We start from the raw sequence: 25,230 nt of genomic DNA, 5'->3' as shown, positions 1-25,230 counted from the left end.
TCCGAGGCAAAAAAAATTTGACGCGAGGTTGTTGCATCTCTAAGAAAGTGACGCTACAATCTCATGCGAATGTGGACTTTTCCCAGCTTTACATTTCCTTGCACCCTGAACACAACCCCACTTTTTACAGGTACTGGTCCACTCAGTAACCTGCCAGACGAACACACAGTCTCACTCCATCTCTGCTGGGACGCATTTCAATTTATTCACTAGTAAATAGAGGCCTGAAAATTCACGTTTCCCACCTAAACCGTCTTGACTCATCATCCACTGATCACAATACTTGGCGCTTCTTTCATTTAAGCTGACTCTAATAAACTCCTTGTCATCTTTTTTTTTTGTCTCCCTCTATTCTAGGAGAGAAGAGAAGAAGGGTCATCTCTAATTTCATCTTATTTTTTTCGGGTTCCTTTTTGAAGTTCATTCTCACTGGAAACTGCCCCCCACCGCCACGCACCCCTCCAATCTCACCGCCATTTATTTGACATCTGCCCCCCTTGGGTCCCCCACCACAAGCCTGTAAGACTCAACAATGCCATCCAACACTGTCACCAACTCCAACTCCACCTCATGCAAAGGCTCGGATTTCGTGGATTCACCCGGAAACAGAATGGTGAGAAGCGGCCGTGATCGATACCGTGTTTGCAGCTGTTGGCTTTTGCAAAAGTACAAACAGGCACGGAGACATTTGTAGATCAGAAGAGGCGCTCGGGAGAGTCCGTTCCCCGCCTCCCGTTCGCACGCTCATAAAGTGCAGGCGATACTTTGCTGGCAGATAATCAGTTATCAAGTAAAATGACAGATTTTATCGCGTCGCTCCTGAGATATTGCGCAGATAAATCCCCGACATTGGGAAATGATCGAGAGACTCCTAAAAGGTGGACGAATCCAACACCCTGCGGCGCGGAACGTCCCTCCTGTTCTGATAGCCGGCTGATACCTGCAGCATCAGCTCTGCGCCGAGCCCGCGGCGTCACCGGATAACGTGACGCCTGCAGGCGCAATGGTGGCGGCCGACGTGGGCGTTGGCTGCCGTGGGCTCAGTCAGAGCTGGAACGACTCCACAGCTCTCTTCCACCGGAGCGAGGTGGTGGGATGGGGGGGAGGAAGAGGAGGGGATGTCCTCTTCCTCCCATGTTCCCATTACACAGCGCTGCCCTTCATCTAGTTGCCTGGCAACAGACGTTGCCTTTAAATACCCGGCTACCCAGACGGGAAGCGGCGCGGAGACGTCGACGCCGTGGCGGGGTTCACTCCAGGGCGAGACCAAATTGCGTTGTAGGCTTCTTTCTATTTTTGTATGATTTATTATTATTATTATTGTTGTTGTTGTTTTTTTAATTAAAAAGAAAATGTTTGCAGGGCAGAGAGACAGTATTCTGATTTGGCTCAGTTGGTGTCTGCTCTTCCTGCCTCAAACAAGATCATGCGATCCACGAAAAGTGGCTCCCAAATGAGCCTGCACACCAGGCTGCACTCAAAACATGCTATTATCTATGCAAATGCTGCTGCCCCGGTAGGGAGATAGAAAAAAAAAAAAAAAAAAACTGAAGCACCAGGCACTCTATTAGAAATCACACAATAAACTGAAAACATTTGGAAAGCACATGCAGACCAACCCCTAATCGCACGAGGCCAGAGGTCTAAAGACCTGCTGGGAATGGCTGCATTACTCTCTGGAATAGGTAGATTTCCTTTCATTCCTACCGATTGCAACACGCAGCAGCATCAGTCAGTCTGATCATCACACGCACGTCTTTATGTTAATTAGTTTATCCCCTTGGGACTGTCACGGCTGATGGATTCATCTCATTTCAGCGGCACAACGTCGTCAGGCTGCAAAGCGGCTTGACTTTTAAAAATCGCCCCGCGTGCATAAAAACCAGTTCGACGAGTGAAAGAAAAAAGTGTTTTGTCTGGACCCCTCACTGTGTCTCCTCAAGAAGTGTTTTTTTTTAATTTTTGCCTTCCAACTCAGGTGGAACGAGATAATAGTGTGAAGCATCATAACGACTGGTCAAATTTGCATTTCATTTCCAAAGCTAAACATAAACCTGTCTATACATTACCAGTCATGCTCAACTCTGATCGCCATGGACATATTTAAAAGTAGTAATGTGGAAGTAACGCAATTGCTAGTCAATAATAATATTGTTTAAAACCACGCAACACGCCTGTTTTTACTTTTATTCTTTTTTTGTTGTATTTCATAGACGAGACTTTCATGCAAATGTGCAAAAACGTCATTTTTGAGCAGAAACGTTTGGCTCCAGGCGCGTTCTGGACTGGGAAAAACGCCGCCTCCTGTTTGCTGGCTGCTCCGGCCCAGCGGCCATTCATTGATCTGATCAGCTCAGACTTTCTGTGATGCCGACAGATGTTGTTCTGTGACAGACAAAGGTGGCAGATTCCTCGTCTGATCACCTGCAAAATGTGATCGGACGCTGCAAAGGATTTCTCTTATTCTTTCCCAGACCTATCGATAATTGATCCCAAAACTGTAAGGTGGTCTCATGTCTAAGAATACGTTTTGTACAACCCTTTAAATCCAATTTTCTTATTGTTTGTCTTATATTTTTTAGGAATGTTAGGGAGTTCGTATTTGTTAACAAAACATGAGGGATGCACTTGATCTTAGCAACAACAGAAGAAAAAATAAAATCTCCCTAAGGCTTTTTGAGTTGCTATTCTGGGGCTTTTTGTTCAGCTCACTTGATGAAGAGCTAGATCAACTAATGTGACAAGTTAGTAAAGTCAGGAAACCAGAGTTCTCGGCTTCTGTTTCTGCAGGACGGTAAACATCGGCCTCTGAGAGCTTTTCTTCCTGGATCGCCTTTTATTTAGCTCAACTCTTTGCAGTCGTGATCTCATTTTACCGGAGCGCCTTCTTCTTGATCAGGGGCGTCAAAACTTCATTCTCATTTTGCCCAATGTCAAGGTCATGAGCCAAAGGGCCGGTGGTGGCAGAAGATGCTAACAAACTGCTAACGTATTAATAAATAGCTGTCTTTGCATTTGCTAAGTACTTTTTAATTAAAGTGATATTGAACAACTTTTCACACGTGTGAGTCGCGCTTCAAATTTGTGACTTATTTGCAGTTAAAGTAATAAATTTTGTGGAGCTACTTTAGAAATATTTGTGAGAGATGTCCTCCTGCAACAATGGCTGAAGTAATTTTTTGTAAAATATTTTTTGGTTAAAAAAAAATGAATAAAATTTTTTGGGCAGAAACGATAATTTAGACAAAAAAAAAACACTTGGCAAGAAATGACAGGGTGCTAGTTTACAGACGTGACAATATGACAGTAAATGTGACTTTTTGTTACTTAGGGTCAAGTAAGCTGAGTGGCAGAAGTAAGAAACAAAAAAGTGTGGGCATTTGTTGATTTTGTGCAAATTTCGTGGAATCAAATCAAAGCAAAAGCTGCTTTTCTTCTTTCCTGTTTTGCTGTGTGCTAAAAGGCCAGTTTTGCTCTACTAGTTGTTGTCCTGTTCACAGACTCTCCCACTTTAGCCGGCCGCTTCAGCTCTCCATCCCCCCACCGCCCCGCAGTCGCTCCTATTTGCATTCGGACTTGGCGCTGGCGTTCCCTTTCAGTCAATACCGAACTCAAAGCCTCGACATCACGGCCGTCCTTTCTCTCGTCGGCCTCGGAGCTGCCGACGTAGAGCTTTGTTCTCGCGGGTTGACAGTTTGTATTAATCAAAGGGAAATTGCAGCAGGGGGCACATGGGGGGCAGGTCAGCGTGTTTGTAATGGTGTCAAGAGCCAATTGTCTTGAAGGTCAGCGCCGCATTCGCAGAGCTTTCACTCCGGCCTGACTCAAGAGAGCATGTCATTGGGTTTCTATCTGTCTCATTGTCGGCTAAAGGCGGTCCGTGACCTGCTGCACTTTCCTCTAATGTGCAAGTTGCTTTTTTTTTTTCTGCTGCACTTCTGCTGCTGTGCTTGGAGTGCATTTGCTTTGCTGACTTCTGCTACATTTAAGGACAAAAGGTGATTTCAAAGAATATGTTTTCTTTACTAGCCAGTGTTAATAGGTCATTTTCTCTCAACAGGGTGAGAGCGTATTACTGGACGTGGGACAAATGAAGGAGCCCAGGTCAACATTTAGTAGTGCCTCCTTTAAAGTTGGAAAACCCAGCAGGAAGCGTAAGCAGTTCCCAGTGAGTATTGATCCGACACGTTGGAAAATGACCATGACATCCTGAATGCAGGCCAGTTTTGGTGTCATTTGACCACAACGTCTTTATCCACAAATTTGCTGCTTCCCCTAGAGGGCATTTGGCAAACTGCGGCTATGTCTGGTTTAAGCAATATCTGTCCAACTTCAAACAATATCCACCCAGAGGTTTCACAATAAAAGCACACCAGTTGCACAAGAAGTACATATTTTTTTCAGTCAGGGTCTAAACTATGTCCCTTGTTTCCTAAAGTGGGCTTAAATTATTATTTTTTCATTAAATGTGGGAGAGATTTAGCCAACTAAGGTCTGATAAAGAAACTATATTCTCTCTTGTTGTAAATGTTTGACTGAAGGATAATTTTCTTGGTTCCAAAAACAAAAATGAAATAAATTGTGGGTCATTTGTTGACAGATTTGTGTCTTGTATAATCAAAAGCAAACAAAAAAAAAGGTGTCCAAAGCTCGAGACGTTGCTTCATAATCTCTATACTTTTTAATGTTGGTACTTGTTCTCTAATGTTCTCTAACAAACATTTGAGGCCTTAACAGAACAGATGTGTTTATTTCGCGATGAGAAGTCGTCATATCGAGTCATCGCTTGTCGTCCGACGTCGTTGCTGCAAAAGTAAAGGGGGGCGGAGTGCAAACCCATGCCACTGTTTTTAGATTTTACAAACATTTTTGAAAACCATGTATACTTTTCCTCCTGCTTCACAGTCATGCACCACCTTGTGTCGGCCTACCACATGAAACCCAATAAAAACGATTGTGGTTTGTGGTTATAATGTGACAAAATGGGGAGAAAAGTGTGAGAGGGAAAACTTTTGCTAAATTTGTGGCGGTAGCCTGCAGCAATGGCAGAGTTTTGCCCTGCATTTGCCTGTCTGAGCCGTTTCTGCTTCAGTCGGCATGTCTGTTCTGATTGAAGGCAGCTTGTCCCCAGCACTGAAACCATTTTGGATTCATTACTTATTCCTCCTCTGGACAGAAAAGCAAAAAAAAAAAAAACTTCGGGAGATTAAATGACGCACAGTCTCTCCTTCTGACCCCACCCTAAGCACTTCCATTGTTATAAACATGCAAATGGGGGCGGAAGAAAAGACAGCGGTCAAGTTGGGACACACTACTGTGATCACAGCAGCATCAGGAAACGGTTTCAGCCAATCGGACAAGAGCTGGGCCTTCATGACCAGCGGTGATCACATCCAGGAACCATGCTGTTATAAGTTAGGTCAAGAAAACCATTATGAACCATTATTATGAAGGCAAACTTCAGAATGAACTTTTGTGGAGTTTGTTTTCCAAGACGGCACTTAGCAAACATAAAAGTGTTGATAACACTTATACTTTTATAACCTACCCTTCCTGGACATGCATAGATACCACTAAACTTTGACATGCATGGCTTTCCAGCTAGTGGGAGGACCGACTTCAGTGTTTTGAGTTGTTATCCTTCTCTGAATGACCCAGTTCATACCAACAGGAACTAGTCCAACTCTTGATACTATCAGGAGAACTAAAAATAAGCGATCAGACGGTCATTAGTAAGGAAATGGTCAATAATTCCTTTGATTGGTTCTGACCTAAAATCCCTGGGAAAACGACAAAAAAATCTGAATTTTTCTGGTTCATTAAACGTTTCAGAAGGAAACACTCCCTTCTTTTTTTGGGCTGTACTCACGTCAATGAACAGCAAAGGTTTTTGACTTTTTGTTGAGCTGAACCAAAGTCCAAAATGTCCAAACTGCAACATTGGTGTCATATCTGTAAACTCGTACATGTACTCGACTCCTTGTTCACGCGATGTGATGCTTCAGTTGCCTGGTCATTCACAGTGCTAATAGTATGAATTTTGCTGTGCCCACAGTTCATTTAGCATTGGAGACAACACCATGGAATTGGAGCACTGTCAAACCCAACCCATGAAAACTCAAACTTTAAACAATCGTGATCATGCCTCCTTTTTCTTTTCTTCTTCTTATTTTGTTTGTCTCAGACTGCATACTCATTGTAGCTTTATCCATTCTGTCTCTTGCATCGGCTTGATTAAGTTAACTTCTGGTTAATTGTTTTCCTGAAGTCACTGCAACCATTTGTTGTTTGAATAATTAAAGGCAGCAATTGAACCTTTGTGTCCTCAGCTGGTGATGTTGCTTTGCTTTAATGTTTGAGGAGGATTCCCGTGTCCAAACCACTTTTTGCCTCTCTTTGCCTGCTAGTTCAGTTCAACATAAATCCAGACTGCTGGCATACATTTTGGATGTAAAGTAGGGTTGTTTTTTGTCCACCAGATACAGAAAGGTATGTTAAATCTTTTTGCTAAGCCAAAAGGTTTGGTTGAATTTAGTGTATAACGTGGAACATTGTTCTCTCAAATGACATAGAGAGCTGTGAAAATTGATTTGCCCAACCACCCAGAGGTCGTCTTAGGTTACAGATCCTAAACCTGAGTTGAGGAGCTACAGTTAAGGGAAAAACAATCCAAACTAACCAGGCCCAGTGTGAAAACCCTTGGTTGCAAAAGGTGACATCAAGTGTTCTTGGTAACCGAGTTTGAGATTTTTGACATCACGAAGGAGTGACCTTTGCCACATTGCAGGGATTTCTGTTAAAGGCCAGGCCACAGTTTTTCTTCTGAATGTAAGTCCTGACTTTGACTAGACCACTTTAAAACCTTCATTTTGGTGCTTTTTTAAGTTACATTTTGGGCCATTTAGTGTTGGTTCTAGTTGATCTATGAATCTCTGCTTCTCTGCATAACCCAAGTGTGCTTGAGTTTAAGATCACAGACGGATGGCTGCACATTTTCCTCCTGAATTTTCTGGTGAAAAGTGGAAAAGTGGACCATCAAGTACGGCAAATCATCAATCCCAAAACATCAAGTAGTCCTGAAAAAGTTCAAATTTTGTCTCTTTGGTTCAAAAGTCTAAAAGTCTTTGTGAAGTCAATTTTCTTCCGATTTGTTTTTGATTTATAAAGCATTTGTAACATATTGACTTGACTGTGCTGTAAAACATTATTATATATCTGGAAAATGCGGAACATCCCATTTAATGAGCTACTACACTGAAGTGTGACAAAAAAACAGCCAAAAAAGAAATGTCTAACTTTACATTTTATCCAGAATATTATTTACTGCCTCGTTTTAAAGCTAACAGGCTGCTGTGCATTATGTAGGATTATCAGTTTAGTGTCTGACCGCTGTCTGCCTGTCTGGGCTGTCTGATTTACCAAGCGGGACCTCTGGCCGCGTCCACATGTGGTTCACTGGGTCACTCGTCGGTTGCGTAATGCTTTTGGCAGCAGTTGCCAAACATGTTTGCTCTCGCACTCTTTTGCCTGTGTTTGCCTTCGTTACTGCGAGCAAGTCAGAACATCAATAATCCCGGAGCGGAGGCTTTGTTTCTGTCACTCACCCTGTCCGGCTGAGTCACTGGCAGGCTGCTCCTCGTTTGACTCGTTCGGTTTATGGATAATTTGTCCGATGAGATCACGCAGACCTCCGCAGCCTGAGAGGGATTCCTTACAGCCGGCCGCGTTTCGTTGTGGCTTTGTCTTTACTCGACGTTACAGCTCCGACAGAAGTCTATTTCTGCATGATTTGTTTTGCATCCAGGATGCCATTCAGAGCAGATATTTCAAGATGTCTATCTCTGACCAACTGTATGGTCAGAGTAAACAAGTCATGTGTTTTAAAGGCAACAGCAAGAACACATTGGATTCATACCCCCTGAGATAAAACAAAAGCAAAACCATCAAAAACTTGAATGTACTTTACAATGGTTCAAACTGGAAAGATGAGGGTAAATGACATATGGTTTTCAAAGTTTTTCACAAATAGTCATTTATAAATGGTGACGTGCTGTTGGATTCAATCCACCAACTCAACAGTTCAAGCTGCCTTTCACTGGATTTTCAGCTGCAGGTTTTCACCTTTTGGGTCTAAAAGATTTCACAGGGTCTGAGCTTCAGTCATATGGAACCTTAGAAATATTGGATGCACGGACGGCCATTCCTAAAAGTTCTCCAGGTTACACTACGAAGTAGCGGTGCACCGACTGCAGTTTTCTGGCCGGTCGCCGATTACAGATCTTTAAAAAGCCTGATCTGCCGATTCCGATTTTGGCCAACTTGTTTTGTCTGAAATGCCACTGAATATTGCAAGAAAGTCATTAAGTTGGAAACAATGGAGTGAATATTGCCTACTGCAAACGTGCAGACCCGACCCGGTGGGCTCGTGTCGATGGCAATAAGACAAGATCGGCTTCACTTTAAGAATTCATAAACTTTAACTCGGAGAATCAACATCTAATTTTATCAGAATCCAGAGAGTTTATAAATTTTTATTCTTATTATACATGGGTAACAATATGTAGTTTTATACTTCTATTTTGTTTGTATTTTCTTTGACTCATGTGAAGCACTTTGAATCACCTTGTTGCTGAAATGTGCTATACAAATAAAATGACCTATCGTCTCTAGTATCGGCCAATTTCCCAAAGTTAAGGAAATTGGAGCTGATAAATCGGTGCACTTCTGCTTTACAAGTTTTGAAAAGCCTCTCTTCATCCAACAGAAAAGGAAGGGACTCTGTTGGAAACAGGATTCTTTTTTAGCAGCGACGATGAGCAAACCGATGCCCCACACTCTTCACAATTACTCACCACTTTGTGTTGGTCTCTCGTTACAAATCCCTTGCAAATGCATTATAGGTTGTGATTACATCGTGAGGGGGCGTAAATACTTGTGTATGACCAGGCCTGTCACAGGAAGCAATTCATTAATTGATTGCATGATAAATGAAAGCAAGCTCGATTTCCATTTTCCACTTGCTTGATTTGTCGCTTTTTCTCTTCAGTCTACGTCTTCAGTCTGGCGCATTGGTGAAAACTAACTCTAGTTCTGAGTTTTGTTCACAAAACTCTTCATAACTTATTTGTTGTTTTGGTTATTTATTTTGGATATTTAAAACGTCTTCCAGTTGGAGCATTAAATGTTCATTAGGATTTGTAGTTTATTCATCTTTGAAAGGCTGTTCTGGCATCATCATGCCATTATCATCATATTACGGCAAATTGCTCTCAAAACAACAATAATATTGCTCATCACAACGACGTCTGGGGAAATTGGCTATCGTGACAGGCCTGTATATGACATCCAAATAATGCTTCACAGCCGGAGAGACGTTATTACACACTGGAAATCATGTCAGCTGCAAACAGGTCAGCACCTCTTGAATGAAGTCCTCTTTTATGGAGCGAAACCAGGAGGACAGAGGGAAAATTTTCTCCAGGAAAAGCCAACATTCCTGGCATAGTTCTGTGCTGCTGTAACACACAACTTCCCTTCTCGCTTGTAAGTTAGTGGTTGCATGGCAGCTTTCTTGTCCCAGCTTTGAACCTGGGAGTTGAGGGAGGTTTGATGGGGATTGCTGAAACTCGCAGATTCACATGCCAACAGGTTGAACTCATGACATTTTTGTTTGTTTTTTTATGTCCGATATCCTCCTAAACGCAGAGGTTCACATTTCGCCCTCCTTCGTCCCGTTTCGCCTGCAGGTCGAGAGCTGCGGATCCATCACGGGCTGCGCGAGCGTTTGCAGCAGTTACCTCGAGCTGTGCCGGCCGTCCATATCGCAAGTCTACAACGGAGAGACCGACTCGCGCGGAGACAAGACGCCCGACGCCTGCCTCCCCAGACAGGAGAAGCGGGAAGTAGAGAATGGAATTCCCAGATGTCCGTCCTCCTACCAGGAGGAGGATGGCTCCCAGGGTCAGAGCCCCAGTCCCTCCCAGGAGAACGGCTTCCTGTCCAGCCAGGAGGAGCGGGAGCTGGAGAAAGACAAGGACGACGGCCTGATGATGCCGCGCAAGAAAAGAGGGAGGCGGAAACTGGAGCGCCCAACGAAGTGTGAGTTCTCGTTCACAAAAAGGAATCATCTAGAAATGAGAGTAGCATCACGTGCAGGTTCCTGTTAGCGGCAATGCCAGAAGTGTCAGATCTACACATTTACAAGAAAGGTACCAGAAAGAAAAGAACACAGGAGTGCATAAAAACTTAGGAGGTGTTCCTGACGTTGCTTCTGGGATGCTATAAAATTTTATTGGTTTTTCGCTGTCATGGGAAATGTTTGCTGTTTAGAGTGATCCAAAGTTTCATTTGGCTACATTAACTCAGATAAAATAAATAACTACTTCCAGCAAAATCACTGCTGGTTTTGGAACCAACGCTGTGAACTCTTTCTGCATCCGTCTAAAGCTGAGAAGAAAACTCTCAGTCTGTGTCATACAGATCCTTCTGCTCTCTTCTCTTCTGTAGGATTTATGTCTGACGACAGAGGTGGATTTGTGACAGTTGAATTATTTTTTTGCTGATTTGTCTTTATTTTTCGGATCAGTTTTCCTGTAGAGTCCACACTTTGGTTCACTCTAACTAGTGCCTTTGGGTTTAAAATTACCCCACAGCATCACAGATCCTCCACCGTGCATGTTACTTTTCCATTTTCTTGCTCTCTAAAATGTTTGTTGCAGAATAAACTAGCTCTAGTCTGATCCAGCCAAAGCCCCAGAAAACTCCACATGCTCGAGACAATGTGCGATGGTTGCTGTGGAGACCTGGTGATCCTAAATTTGCTGGCGGAGTGCGTCGTCGGCCCGCCGCTCCCTCGGCCACGTGTCTCCCTTGTCGCTCCAGAGGGCCTCTGAGACGTCGGCTGAATGGGAGCGTGGTAAATAAACGTAGGGGAGGAGCAGCCGCCGCCCTGGCAGCGGGCCTCCTCCGCGGGCTGGCGGATCCCAGGCGACGGCCGTGCCGGCTGGATGACGTCGTAGCCAGAACTCCTCGCAAACTGAGTCTGCACTTCTTCCTCACCTGATTTGTGGTTCTCGGGGCTTGTTGCGTCTCGCTCGGGCAAAACCCCGGGATAACCCGGTTGCTTTAGCAGTCCCAGTGTCTCCCATGAAACAACTGTTCTTTTATTTCTGCACATCTATCCAAATGCGTAGCGTTTTGGTTTTTTATTTTGAGGTTGTTTTTTTTATCACACGGGGTTGAATCGGTGCCAGTAGGGTGTTTATACATTTTCCTTTATAAGCAAAAAGTTGATTTATTCTGACTGGCTGGGAACGAGGCTTTGGTTTTTGTTGCTCAGGAAGTAAGCAGCCGCATTATTTGCACACTAATTACTCGGGTTTGAGTCTACAAAACTTTATGGAAGGAGAAAGTAAAACTCTGGCATGCGTGTTGTTTTTACAGCAGCACTGTACTCGCAACTGGTGAAAAATACGTTCCAACAGAAAGATATTGTTTTAAATAATAGAAAAAGACCCAATCAATAACTATTAGCAGTGCAGAAGAAAATATAGAAGGATTGAACTGAGTAATTTCTTTTCTTTTTATTGTTGGACGCTAGTTTGGAGGAGAAACCACAGCTGATTATAAAAAGAGTTGTTCAGAAGTGGAAAAAGTTTTTAGTATTTCACGATCCCTGCCACAGAACGAAATTTAAAACTAAATGTAGCTTCATACAAGTCGTTTAAAATACGTCACAAAACCATAATAAACCTCTTGAATGTTTTCACATTATGTGCTACAACCACAAACGTCCATATAAAATTTTGGGGATTTATATGATAGAAAAATACGAAGTAGAACAGATTTGTGAGTTGAAAGGATAATTAAATATTACTTTTAGCAGTTTTCACTACCACTTTTGCTCGGGTTACAGCTGGATATTTATCTATGCCTGACATTTTTGACAATACGTCTTGCAGAATAGCTTCAGCTCAGTCTGATTGGACAGAAATGGAGTTTGTGGACATCAACTTTAGATCTCTCCTCAGATTTTCGGTGGGATTTTTGACTGAAACATGAATATTTGCTAATCTAATCTCTTACATAGTAACTCTTGACTGCCACTCTCCAGTCTCTATTGCAACCTGCAGCTGCTGTTAAAAAAACTGAATTCATAATTTTTCTTGCACCAAGTTATTGTGTTATTGTGAATAATCTAAATAACAGATTGAGTATCTTACCAACAAAAGTTGAAAATTCTCTCACATTTTGCCAATATATAACTGAATTTAATTGAAAATTTTGACATTTTCCCCTACACTTGTTCTGCGGCGTAATACCTAAAAGGAGAGCGGATTAAATAAAAATCATAAGCATGCTGTTTAAAACATATTCATTAAATCAGCTTGTGGTTTTGTACATTCTCACATTGTCCTTATGTCTTTGACGGAGGGCTGCAAAAACAGATTGAGAAGTGGGGCTTATGTCAAAGGCAGGTACCGAGTAATCTGCGGTGAAAGACTTAAAAAGCTGTCAGAAAGCAGATCTGAGGCGGCATAATGAGCCTTAGAGCCAAAGCAGCAACTTCTATGTACAGTTTGTCAAATATGGGCTTTGAATGCTTTAAAGGCATCCCAACTTGAAATGCAGATTAACTTCATCACAAGGGAAAATATGTAGTAACCTGTTAGTAAATGTCGAGTCAGTGAGATCTGAACTTTAGGATAGCGTTAGCTATGCTTCCACTGCTTGAAATGTGCCACAAACTGCGTCGTTTCAGCAGCAACTAATTTTACTAATCAACAAAGCAGGAACAGGCCGGAAATAACGGACAATAAAGTGTTGGTACAGTTACGACTGGAGCGCAGAGAGCTTGGCAGAGGACGCGGACGCCTGGATCGATATTGAGCTAAGCAGGGTTTGTGTTATCCATCTGGAGGGCACAGGAAGGATTTTAGCTCCGTCTGGAGTGTGCAAGTGAGCTCCGGTAATGCTAAAGCTGGAACCCACTCAAGCTGGCAAGGTATACTCTCTCTGGGCATCGTGGGCCGGCTCCTCTCACAAACCCGGTGACCTTGGCTCTCTGCATGCCTCAGCAATTTGTTATAGAGTCACTTATTCCTGAGGATCACAACGAAAGCAGTGCATAGGGGGGAGGCTGGAGGTCCAGCCACACGTGGAACAATCTTGAAGAGGCTGCTAAGAGAGAAGACTTCTGCTTGGACGGGTCTCTAGGAGAACTTGCCATCAAGTGTTGTCCCCTCCCAATTCACACTCTCCCCTCCTCAGGGACCAAGTGCCAACACAGTGCTGTAGAATCAACTGTTTACTCATTCTGTGCCATCTTGCTAATTTCAGAGCCAGCTGCTTCATAAGACGTGTGTGTTGTGTGGCAGGGGTAATGCGGTATCAAAGAGCCTGGGGACTTTTAGAAGGACTGTGAAACTAATACCAGATATGTTGGCAGGCGCTTCTGTGATAAAGCTAAATTTGGCTTCCTCGTGTTGTCATCTGATTGTGAGATGGAGGGGGAAAAAAAACAACACTTCATTAATCACTACAGCAGCGCTAGTGTTTCGGTCATCATCGCTCTCTTATGAACTCCATCAGCGCTTGGTTAGACACAGACAAACAATGCTTTTCAGGAATAAATAACATGCGCGTGTTGTTATTGCAGACATCAGTACCATGGCCAAGTTGGAGGGAAGTCCAACTGGAGCGTTTACTGTGCTTGAGTCAGTTTTATTAGGCTGCGGTTTGAGGGCCCCTCGACGCTGGGCTATTTTTGTCGGCTATTTACTCGGCTGCTGAAGTTCTCACTTCAGGTTGTGCAACTTCCTCTGAGTGTATCTGCGGCCATTTCTTCCTGTGCGTGGCGCCGACAGCATCGCCACCCTCCTCTGCATCATTCGTTCATTCACCTGTGGACGAATAGTGTTAGGGTGTTTGGATGGCATCGTCTGCTGATCTGTTTATTGGTCAAACTTTACACAAACTGCACTTATTAGAATGATGTGGTCAATTTTTTGGGCGGGGGGTTTGTACAGTTTTGACCTGCCAAAGTCAATTTTATCAGATTTTGATTAAACTTTCAGAACTATAAGATATAAAAACTGCATTTGATAGGAATTTCTTTAAGCTTAGGATTAGCGGTCTTCTTAGCGTTTCCTATAGCTGTTCACATGGTTAACTCAGCATTACTAAAAAAAGCAGGTTATATGCTCTAGAGCAGACTCTGTTCACTTCTGCGTCTGTTAAAGAACATATTTGTCATGAGAAACCTACATGAACCTTCAAGAAAATATTGTTTATACCTCCTAAAGACAATTTGTTGGGTTTTGTTGCTAAAAATCTTTCAATTTATGCCTATTTTTAAGTTTTAGAAGAAATAAAATATATATAACTTTTGCAAAGAGTGAAATATTTATATATATTAAAAATAGGTAGATTGTGAATGAAAATATATTTTAAAAATTAGCTAAAATGTGCTTTTTTTAATTGTTTTGTATTGAAAAACATTGCTATGGTCAATATGAGTTTTGGCTAAAGTTACAGTCATAGTGAGAAAAGAGTTTCTCACTATGACTGTGTTGCAGTTTCTCTAAATGTTTTTTTTTTCTTTCTTTTTTTATTTGCTGTGGCATGTGTCACACTGTTTGAATTGAAAATGGAAACAAAGTATAATCTTTATAACCCAGATAAAGTGCACCAGCTTTACAGCGTCTGTTGAGATTTTCAGTAGTAGGACTTTTCACAAGCAATTTCATGGAAAGACTTCCCAAAAACCTCACTCTGTTCTGATTCGGTTCAGGTTTCGAGAACTTCTAGACGGGATATATGCATCCACCAAATCACAGATGTGAAACAATATGTTGTAGACTTTATGACTCAATGTCAACAGCCAGGGCTAATAGCAGCTGGCTCTGTGTTTCATGAAAGGAAAACATCGGGCCGGATGATAAGCCGTGGCCAAAGTAAACTTGGCCACTTTCTACACTCATCAGAACCTGGGCAGCAAATCCAGACCTTCTTGACTCCACCGTTTCCTCATGCAGCACCTGAGAGCTCAAGCTCCTCTCGTCCAGTTTTTCAGAACCACAGTTTGGGTTTAAACGACTCCCTCGGCCAGCAGCTCTCTGGGGTTTTATCAAATTGGCTTTATTTAGATGAAATGCTTTGTTGATGTGATAAAAATGAAGCGTGGGATTCATTAACGTGCCACGATTTATTGATCGATAAAAAGCGATGAGTTTTGCACAAATTTAGGGGCTGTTAATGGGATTTTACTCTCTTCGGTGAATGATTCAGGTTATCCATTGTGTCACTGTCTTCTTCTCTAGATGTGGAGCACAAAGAAGATGACGAGTGTGACACAATCAAGACGGAGGTAAGATTTCTGTGCTGTTCTGTGTCGTTCTATGGGTCAGAATAAGGGCTGAATCCTTGTTTTGTGAGGTCAGAGTTGTTTAAATAATCTTTGGATGTTCAACAAGATGTGGTGCCATTTTGTTTGACTGCAGTTGCCATGAATACATAAAATACTTAACATTCTTGCAGACTTGTGGCAAAGCCAGAATTAAGAAAAGTCAATTTTCCTCTCATTCTTTTGTCTGTGTGTATCATTCACCGTTAATTAGTTGGACCAAAAAGCGAAGCCAACCTCAGCACAAACCATGTAGTCTAGATGAAAACTGCACCCAACTCTTTGGTTTGGGTCTGACAGGAATTTATTGATGAGCTCGACTCACGTTGTCCAATCGAATCTTTAGAGTTTATGTGTCTGGAATCAGTTTTTTAATGTTTGCTAACAACACTACGGTTCGAAGGCACGTGGTCTCGTTCCATACGACTTAGATCAAATCTACTGACTCTGAATTCGGTGAAATCACAAACAAAATGGAAGTTGCGTCCCTTTCAGACTTTTTTTTAGATCATCTGACTTTGTAGCTCCCGGCAAAAAATCCAGCATTGTCAAAACGAACACGCCTCACAGCTAGAATCTCAACGAGGTACAACAAGTGCCTCCCTGAGAAAACAAATATTTGCTCATTCAAACCGCGAGCTGGTCAAAAAGAGATAAACTGCAGCCTGGAAAAACCGGCGGTGGAAGAGTCGGGACTTGTTAGTCGGAGGACCAAGGGGTGGTCCAACTTGTTTGGTAATTTAGCATCAGTATAAACTTACACGCTCCTGGCAACTAGATATTCTAATTGGACTCAAGCCCCTACAACAAAGGACCAAATGTTTCTCATTTAAAGATTTGTTTAGATTGACTTTCCACTCTTGCGCTCTAGTAACATAGCAGACGGTCGAGGCCTTTCCGTTCAGGTTTTCAGAACGAAATAAGCAAAATCATGCACAGCACATTCTTCGCTGCTGTTTGCTTTTGACTGCAGGTTGTCTGTGCGGAGAAATCCAGAAACAAAAAATTGGTTTCTTCTCTCTTTGAACTGATGAAAGAAATGGTACCTAATGGTGTATAGATTTGAAATATCAAATACACTTGGAAGCATCTCAGGAAAGCTTGTTCCGGTGTTTTTGAGGTTATTAGACGCTGTGACCTCCCTTCTCAAAATCAACTCATGCAAATCACCAAACTACCCATTTCAAACTGAACGTCTCTCTCATGAAACACGGCGACTGGCTCGACGCACAATTTTGCTATAGTTCTCAACATCGACTCAAAAACCCCCCAAAACAAACAAGTAGCTAATTTGTTTCTTTCGTACCTTAAACAGAGAGGTCGAGGCAGGCTACGAAGGGGAGTTGGTTGGGAGATCAGCCTTCGACAGAGGCCAATGCCCAGAATAACCTTCCAGGCCGGTGACCCTTATTACATTAGCAAGCGGACCAGGGAGGAGTTGATGGCCAAGTGGAAGATGGAGGTGAGTACCCTTGCTGTAAACCAGCACTGACCACAGGGTCAGAGGCAAGCGTTGACTGGAGCTAGGACCCCTGGTGAACCCATGACCAAGTGTATTTGGTGTGTCATTTGATATTTCATGAAGGTACCATTTATTTCAGTGAAATTTCCCCAGTTTGGCTTCTGCTTTTCATTGCTTTGTTCTTGTGTTTCGTACGAGCAAGGGGGGGAGAAATTACATCCATCTGTGTGGGTCACATCTGGTTCATACTTCCCTGCTGAAAACATAAAATTTAGATTTACTCTGTTCCCTGGGCTTTTGATGTCTCACTTCAGAGCCCAGTGAATGGTCATAAAGCTGATCCCAACATGCAATGTTTCTTTGTTGTTGTTGTTGCTAGAGTCTGAGACGAGTTGAATGAATTGAGTTAAGTTGGATTAAGATGAGTTGAACTCAGTTCTGTCAGATTGGTTCAGTGGGTCTGCTCTCAAACACTGAGTCTCTGGTTCTGGTTCTGCTGGAGGTTTCTTCTTGTTAAAGTGGACATTTTCCTCTCCACTGTTGCTGCATGCATGCTCATTCTGAGAGATTCCTGCAAGTAAATGACTTGAAATCAGTTTTAATAATGAGCTAAAGTCGATACTGATTTGTAAAGTATGTGACTGGACTGAAATGACTTTTCTCGTAAAATACCTTTCACTCTTTTACTTGTTTGTCTTTTGCATTGTCTAAATTGACATGGTGTGATTTGAACTGGCGCTATGTAAATAAACTGAAATCAAGACTAACTGAGTCAAATTGGTTATCATCATCACTATTGTGTGGCTGAGTTTCATTACGCTGCCGCAGATATTTCCATCTTTGTTGGCTCGTGCACACACGCTCGTCTGTTTTCAGTCATCGGCTTAAGAAAGCAAACAGAAGTGCGTTTGCACTTCTGAGCTGGAAACGGGGCGAAACAAGTTTTTCTGGCAAAACGTCGCTTCTTTCACAAAATCATCGAGCAGGTTGTGACAGAAATGTCATTTTAAAGCAACAAACCACATGTATGTGTTCGAACATTTCCGCGTTTTGCTATCTTACAGCCACAAAGTGGATTTTTACTGGAGTTTCTTGTAACACACCATCACAACGTAGCGTGTATTTGTACCATGGAAGGAGGGTTCTCTAAGCTCCTTCCTAATAAATATCTGAAAGTCAACTATTGTAAAACAGAGCCCACTTCTGTGTTATTTAATTTCAGTATAGATAAAGCTTTTATTGTGAAGGCCCCAGAGTTTTATTAGAAAATATAAGTGGTTTTAGCATAATAAAATATAAATAGTTAAAGGAATATAAATACTTTTGAAAGGCACTATATATCTACCTTTGTAGTAACTGGTATTATTGCATTGTATTGAATACATTTTGAGTATCTTTCTCTTTATTGCATGTAAACCCCTGATCTGGTAATAAAGTTTCATTAATAACAGACTACTGGACGTTAATTTGTTACAAATTTGTCAAGAAAATGTTATTGAATAACTACAGACTGGATTTAGTGAGGCTTGCAGGATTCTCAAAGCAATAACTAGATTAAGGAAAATCTTAAACTTCAACACAAAATTATGCGTAACTTTTAAGTAACAACCAAAAAGGTAAACAGAAAGAAAAAAAAAAGCACAAATATTATTCCTTTATAGATCTTTTTTTGTTTTTTTTTCTTATCTGGCACTTTGCAAACTTTCATGAGATTTGCATAAATGCGGCTTTGCTTTGCCGTGAAAGTCCTCTTCTGCGCTGCAGGGGACCTCACTGTTGCGTTCTCCTGCAGCACGGACAGCGTGGTGGTTCAGAGGGTTTTTGTTTTTTGTTTTTTACATGTGTTACAGTGAGAACTTCTCCTTCTTTCCCTTTTCATTTCCTTCCACCACTCCTCACCCCTCCCCCCCAGCTACCGAAGTGAACTTTGTGCTGTGGATGTGAGGGTGAAGATGAGGTTTCTGCAAATACTCAGCCATGCTGGCCCCCCAACATTTGCAAGTCGCGTCTAGCCAACCAGAACTGCCTTAGCAATCACCTGACCCTGAACTTCCCAGACAAAGAAATGTTCATGCCTTTTTTTCTTTCCTCTTTCTTCTTCCACCCCAAGTGTGGGGGTGAACAAACCTAAGCCCCACACTGGATCATGAGGTTAGCACGCTGGCATGTATGGGTATGTGGACCTGCATTGTTTGTTTGGTGGCGATGGTGTGTGTTTCTGAGCAGCTTGCTCGCAGTGAGAATATGCTGACATAAGGTATTTCCGCGAGAGTTGTTGTGGACCATCTGTCCGGCATGGCTTAAAGGGAACCTGCCTCTTTAAATAAGGACGGGAGCGCAGGCTTTTAGCCATGTTTGGGAATAAAGCTGCTGGCTTATAAGAAAGAAGGGGGAAAAAAAGTTGCTTCTGTGAGAAATATATGCTGAAAAAATGCCTGAACGGCTCATTTTAGCACGTAGAAAAAACTCCTAAGAGCAGGATTTTGGATGAAATCTAATTTTCAAAAGAACTATTTTTAGTGCCAGCATGATTTTTTTTAACTGTGACGTGTTTGAGTTGTTTTGCTGCACTGATCAGAACGTGGAGGATTTTTGATTTCTGATGTCTGCAGAGATTTGACCTGCCTGTACTGATTTTAGTTGACTCTGATTGCTCTTTAACAAAAATGAAAAACAAACAGAACGCAGATTTTTTTCTCTCTCTCTCTCTAATGTTACTTCTGTAACCTGCTTTTGATTATTTATAGTAGAAGCAGAAGCGATGTTACACTGAAAAGGAGGAAAAATAGAGGAGAAGTAAGTTACCCCTGAAATGCGCCATCTTAGTAGGATACCAGTAAACATAATTGCATAGGAGCAGCATTACCACCAACGTTACCAAAGTGTAAATTAGTTTTTTAAGGGCTTTTTCTGCTCTTTGGGAGAACCAATTCAGTTTCAAGCAATTGAAAATAGTTAACACCACACTCACTTATAAGTAACTGTTTAGAGTTTGCTTAAAGTCAGAAACTCCTTATCATTGAACTCATAATTTTGAACGTAATATATGCCAGTGGAACTAGTACTTTTCTTTAATCAATATTAGGGAATGATTGACTTAGAGCAAGCTACAGTTAGCAAAAACTTTATTTTGAAGTTAGTTTATTCATATATTGCTGTACTAATTTCCACAAAAAAAACAGACAAAAACTTAACTTGGTAAGATTTTGTGTGTTTTGGGGGTACACCAAATTTGACTTCCTGCGACTTTCTTTCACCTTTGGCTTTTCAAAGCAAATAACACACTAGATCTGCCGAGTCCATGACTAATATCTGAGTCTCCCACCTGATCTGTGGATCTCTGCAGCTCCTCCAGAGTCACAATGAGCCTCCTGGCCACTTCTCTGAGTCTATTAATAGCGGTGTAACAATAAATCGGCCCTGATTTGTCGATTTCCTTAATGTCTTAAGATCGGTGCTCTTTACTACCTCAGCAAAAGTCTGAAAATCAGCCACTGTCGTCTTTTTATTCTACCACCAGGGAGGTTTGGCTGACAAGTCGGCCCACCAGGTTATGTCTGCACATTTGCGATTGACAACAGTCACCCCACCGCTCCTACATTTCAGTCAAAAAAATAAATAAATGATCGGCCAAAATCAGAATGGTCAGGTCAGGCTTTTTAAAGATTGGCCAGAACTCTGGAATCGGTGCAGCCCTATCTATCGGCCGCGTCTTGTCAGGCTCAGGGTTGTGCCACACGCTTTGCTGTTTTTTACCAGTCCTGTGGGAAGGTGTCCAATGTTCGGTGCTTCAAACTCCGCCACGGCTGCATCCCGGGCCCGGTTGACGTGTTCTTTGCTCTTCATTGTGCTGTTTGAGCTCTAATGTTCCCGAACAATACTCGGTGACCTTTGCAGAGCAGCTGCTTTTATAAAAGCCGCATTTAAAAAACGTATAACCTTTTTTTTCCCCTTCCACTTCACAATTATGCACTATATCCAATGCGCTCCCCTAAAATTTTTATTGGCCTGGTCTGGTCACCCCTATGAACTTTTTTTTTCCCCCGTGGGCGCCACTGACTACATTGTGTTGGGACCATTACATAAGATCCCATTAAAGTGAAAAAAGTGGAAGTAGTTCAAAGGGTATGAATACTTTTACAAGGAACAGTAAGATCCCGTTTACAAGGGCTTTCAGGCTCCGGCTCGGCATTGGCTTTGCCGTCAGGAGGTCCGTTGCCCGTGTTGTGCTGCCAAGTTCAATAGCTGCACTGTTTACCAAAACTCCTCTGTTGTCTCTGGGTTTCGTTATTTGTTTTTTTTTTCATGTCTTGTTTTGTTTTAGGCAGAGAAAAGAGCCAAGCTGATGTCAGAGATCAACATAATGAAGGACCTGGAGAAGGACGACGCAGAGAGCCGGACGGAGGAGCTTCCCATAATCAAACACCCGCAGCCTTCAAAGCAACAACCTCAGCCTCAGCCGCACAGCCAGCCTCTGCCGCAGCCTCAGTATCAGCAGCAATCACAGCCACCTCTGCTGGTGCAACACAAGCGGCTGCTGCAACACAAGCAGCTGCAGCAACACAAGCAGCTGCAGCAACACAAGCAGCAGCAGCAACACAAGCAGCAGCAGCAACACAAGCAGCCACCTCAACAGCAGCAACCTACTGACCCGGCTTCTCCCACCGTGGCCACCACCCCGGAGCCTGTCGCCATCGGAGGAGAGGAAAAAACTTCCCAGAAGTCTGCAGACACTGAGCCCGAGTATGAGGTAACGCTCTGCGGAAGCACGACTTTGCTCTGGTCATAACATTAATGGTGAATGTGAGTTTAGACTCTCTTTGTCTTGTCAGAGCAGCTGCCTGGTTCAGTGGGGCGTCTTAAAAGTTGACTAATACACACAATAATGTGCCCTGTGGATTAATAAAACACATGAAACGACTCTCCCTGTGCTTTACACCAGCATCAATCTATTACTTTTCTAATCTTTGACCTCGTTACAATTTTAACTTGACAACTAATGTTTGAAATGTAGACTCATAACACAGTTTCCCAATATTATGAACAAATCTCAGACTCCGAATATTGGGGAATAAATGCCTATTTGTACTTCTATTGGGGTAAATAGAAGTACAAACTTGAGCAATTTCCAGAATAATAAAAAACAACCTACCACTTTTCTGCACACGCAATTAAATTTGAATTCATTAGAATATAATTGAATTTACTTCTTCAAAAGCTGAAATGCACTGTTATAGAATAGTCATTAGTAGGCCTGTCACAATAAATCAATTAATCGCGTGATCAATTAAAATGAGTTGAATCATTTTCATTTGCTTGAAACTGGATGATGAAAGTCTTCAGTCTGATTTAGGTCTTTAACTATTCCGTTTTTTTGAAGGACTGCTTTGTGTACAAAGACTTCATAATTCATTTTATTTGTTTTTTTCTTTGGGGACAATATTTGTTTATTCAGATATTTAAATTTCCAGTGTTAAATGTTCACTAAAATTTAAAGTTAATTGTTGAGAATGTGTTCTTGCATTATTAGGCAACAATATTTATCACAATGACTTCTGGGACGATTTATCGTGCAGTAAAATTTCATTGTAATGTAGGAAGTAATCCAACCAGCATGTGGCTCCATTCTGTTATCCATTGAAAAAAAATTAGCAATAAATGCTGATTAATTTCCTTTTCCGCAGACGTTTCTTTTGTCAGCTCCCGAAAAGTACCATAGTTAGTGCATTAAAAGTGATGAAAATAAGTCCAAGCATAAAGGTTTTCAAGCATGTACAAAATATGGATAACCAGCTCTCACAGGTAAGAGCTGGGAAAATGTTGTAGCATTTGCGATGAGACGCCAACATGGCCCACTTTTCGCCTCTGGAAGTTTAATAACGAGAAGCGGATCTCAAAGAGATCAGGAAGACAAACTTCTCTGATTTTTATCTTGATGGATTACTGCATCACAATTCGGGCATCATATGGAGATACAGGTATATTGACCAACAAAATAAATTGAGTATAATTAGTATTAGCTAAAAGTTCTAATGAACAATTCTTGAGTGGTCGGTAAAGTTCAACATAATTTGTTTTTGCATGACGTTTATATTTACTGAGATAACAGCTCATTGTAAACAATTTGTTTGTATACAGTATACAAGAAATGCTGCATAGTTTCTCTGTGTTCTTGGGTATTTTGGATAAAATAGTTCCTTGTTCTTTTTTATGCAACAGATAGTCTCTCCCCCCCCAACCCTCCAAAATAGAAAATGAGCTGTGTGGAAACGCTCTGTCACTGCGCTCAGAAGTTAATACGGAGCGGATGATTTGTGTTGTCTTCTGGCTGCAGGACGGCCGTGGTTTTGGCATCGGCGAGCTGGTTTGGGGGAAGCTGCGAGGATTTTCCTGGTGGCCGGGCCGCATCGTATCCTGGTGTGTGACGGGCCGGAGCAGAGCCGCCGAGGGAACCAGATGGGTCATGTGGTTTGGAGATGGAAAATTCTCAGTGGTGAGTGTTCGGGGCCAACGGTAATATTTCTGTCAGGTGATTTTTCTTTTGGCTTTTCAAGCAAAACTGCCTTCTGTTTTAGTGAAAACCAGAAGGGCTTTCTTCTTTTTTTTTTTACCGTGTATTTATTCGGTTAATCTTGAAATTTTATATCCAGGCAATTTGTGGTATTGCAGTGTCAAAAAATTTATTTCTTGTGTATTTTTACAGGTATGTGTGGAGAAACTTCTGCCTTTAAGTTCATTTAACAATGCCTTTCACCAACCAACTTACAACAAACAGCCCATGTACAAGAAAGCAATCTACGAAGTGTTACAGGTGAGCGCTTCTGAAGTGTATTTTGATGCTTCACTTCGGGCTGAACATTATGGGAAAAACATAATGTCTTTCATTAGTGCGACGGTACATTTTGGGACTACCGTAGCACCACATATCAACAATAAAAATTCATTATTGATACAAATAATGATTTTTTTTGTCTTAAATATCTGAAATGTGGCCAATCCACAGAGAGGATCCTTCCTGTTTTAGCCAACAATTTCGCTCCATTTTCAAGCTGCACAGGCTCGGTGTTGCTCTAGTTACTCCACAGGTTGTTCCGCCAGCCTTTTCTAGCGTGCCGTGAGAGACCGAGCGGCTGATGAACCATCCAGTAAAGCTCTGCGTTTCTGATTTGGATTTCAGTTAAATTGATTATCGCAGGTGTTATCTATTGATATTGATTATGTGTCTGTCACAATATATATTGTTATGGATTTATTCTCCAGTTCTTGTTTCACTCTGTCATATTGTTGGAATATTTTAAACAAGAGATTCACCAATCAGAGTTTTCTGTCTCCATATTTGTTTTGTTCTTTCACCAATAAAGATCTAGGATGCATTTAACATCTTACACTGAATGATTATTATTATATCAGAAGGTGATGCTATCTATCTGTATAATAGCAGTTACTGTAAATATTTTACATTTACTAAATTGAAGTTCAAATGAATATAAAACTGGGACTCCTTAGCATCTAGAAAGATTAGCCTTTGCTAAGGTCAGCGATGCTAATGGAGTGTACTCTCTCGAGCATCCAGGACTGTTAATGCCAATAAAAATCACCACCTCTTTCTTTCCAAATGATAAACGACCTCTATTAGCCAACACTTTTCAGTCAGAAGCATCTTGCGTGCCTCTCAATTTATAGTTCAGTTCGTTTTCCCTTTGCTGATGGATTAAAATGTTTGCCACATGTGTGCAGGTGGCTAGTAGCCGGGCAGGAAAAGCCTTCATAGCCTGCCCCGACAGCGATGAAAGTGAAACCTCCAAATCAGTGGACATGTTGAACAAGGAGATGATTGAGTGGGCGATGACCGGGTTTCAGCCCACTGGACCCAAGGGCTTAGAGCCCCCTGAAGGTAAGAAGGTGACACCTTTGACCCCACGGGAGCGGGGGACGGCCGGACTCACTCAAAATCATTCCGATAATTTTCACTTTGCCTCGACTCGCTAGAGGAGCGTAACTCCGAGGTTTGCCCCGAGATGTGGGTGGAGCCCGAAGCGGCGGCCTACACGCCCCCCCCAGCCAAAAAGCCTCGCAAAAGCACGGTGGAGAAACCGAAAGTCAAGGACATCATCGACGAGAGGACACGAGGTGAGGGGCCCCCGTCCTTTTGTTAGCCTGTGAACTCCTCGTTCTGTTGACGAGAGGTTAATGATTGGAAATGGGGTCAAGTTGCTGCATGTTACAGTGTCACCTACAGTTAGGACAAAAATACATCCTGGGTCTTAACAGTTGGGAGCAGCAGAGCCACATTGACTTAGTTAAACAATCAAAGACACATTAAAATGAAATATTGGCATAATATGCTTCCTGTCACGCATTGTCT

At 42.1% G+C, this 25,230-nt stretch overlaps 1 protein-coding gene across 7 annotated transcripts in view; it reads left to right on the top strand.

Annotated features, from left to right (window-relative positions):
* Positions 1-25,230, top strand: part of dnmt3ab (DNA (cytosine-5-)-methyltransferase 3 alpha b) — a 43,642-nt gene that overhangs the window by 6,850 nt on the left and 11,562 nt on the right. For 5 of the 7 annotated variants that reach the window (XM_055038947.1, XM_055038944.1, XM_055038946.1 and 2 more), the window contains exons 2-11: positions 358-613; positions 4,061-4,168; positions 9,747-10,098; positions 15,321-15,367; positions 16,719-16,865; positions 21,190-21,615; positions 23,200-23,358; positions 23,569-23,676; positions 24,603-24,759; positions 24,855-24,995. In XM_055038947.1, the coding sequence (XP_054894922.1) occupies positions 533-613; positions 4,061-4,168; positions 9,747-10,098; positions 15,321-15,367; positions 16,719-16,865; positions 21,190-21,615; positions 23,200-23,358; positions 23,569-23,676; positions 24,603-24,759; positions 24,855-24,995 (1,726 nt within the window). In that variant the 5' untranslated portion in view covers positions 358-532. Of the gene's footprint in view, positions 1-357; positions 614-4,060; positions 4,169-9,746; positions 10,099-15,320; positions 15,368-16,718; positions 16,866-18,796; positions 19,039-21,189; positions 21,616-23,199; positions 23,359-23,568; positions 23,677-24,602; positions 24,760-24,854; positions 24,996-25,230 lie in introns of those variants that run through there. The other 2 variants (XM_055038948.1, XM_055038949.1) reach the window with 2 other exon arrangements.

The sequence above is a fragment of the Poeciliopsis prolifica genome, unplaced genomic scaffold, assembly GCF_027474105.1.
Source record: "Poeciliopsis prolifica strain line A6 unplaced genomic scaffold, Auburn_PproV2 SCAFFOLD013, whole genome shotgun sequence".
In the NCBI taxonomy this organism is placed as follows: Eukaryota; Metazoa; Chordata; class Actinopteri; order Cyprinodontiformes; family Poeciliidae; genus Poeciliopsis; species Poeciliopsis prolifica.
Note: the sequence above shows the minus strand (reverse complement) of the source record. Positions and strands in the feature narration are given on the sequence as shown.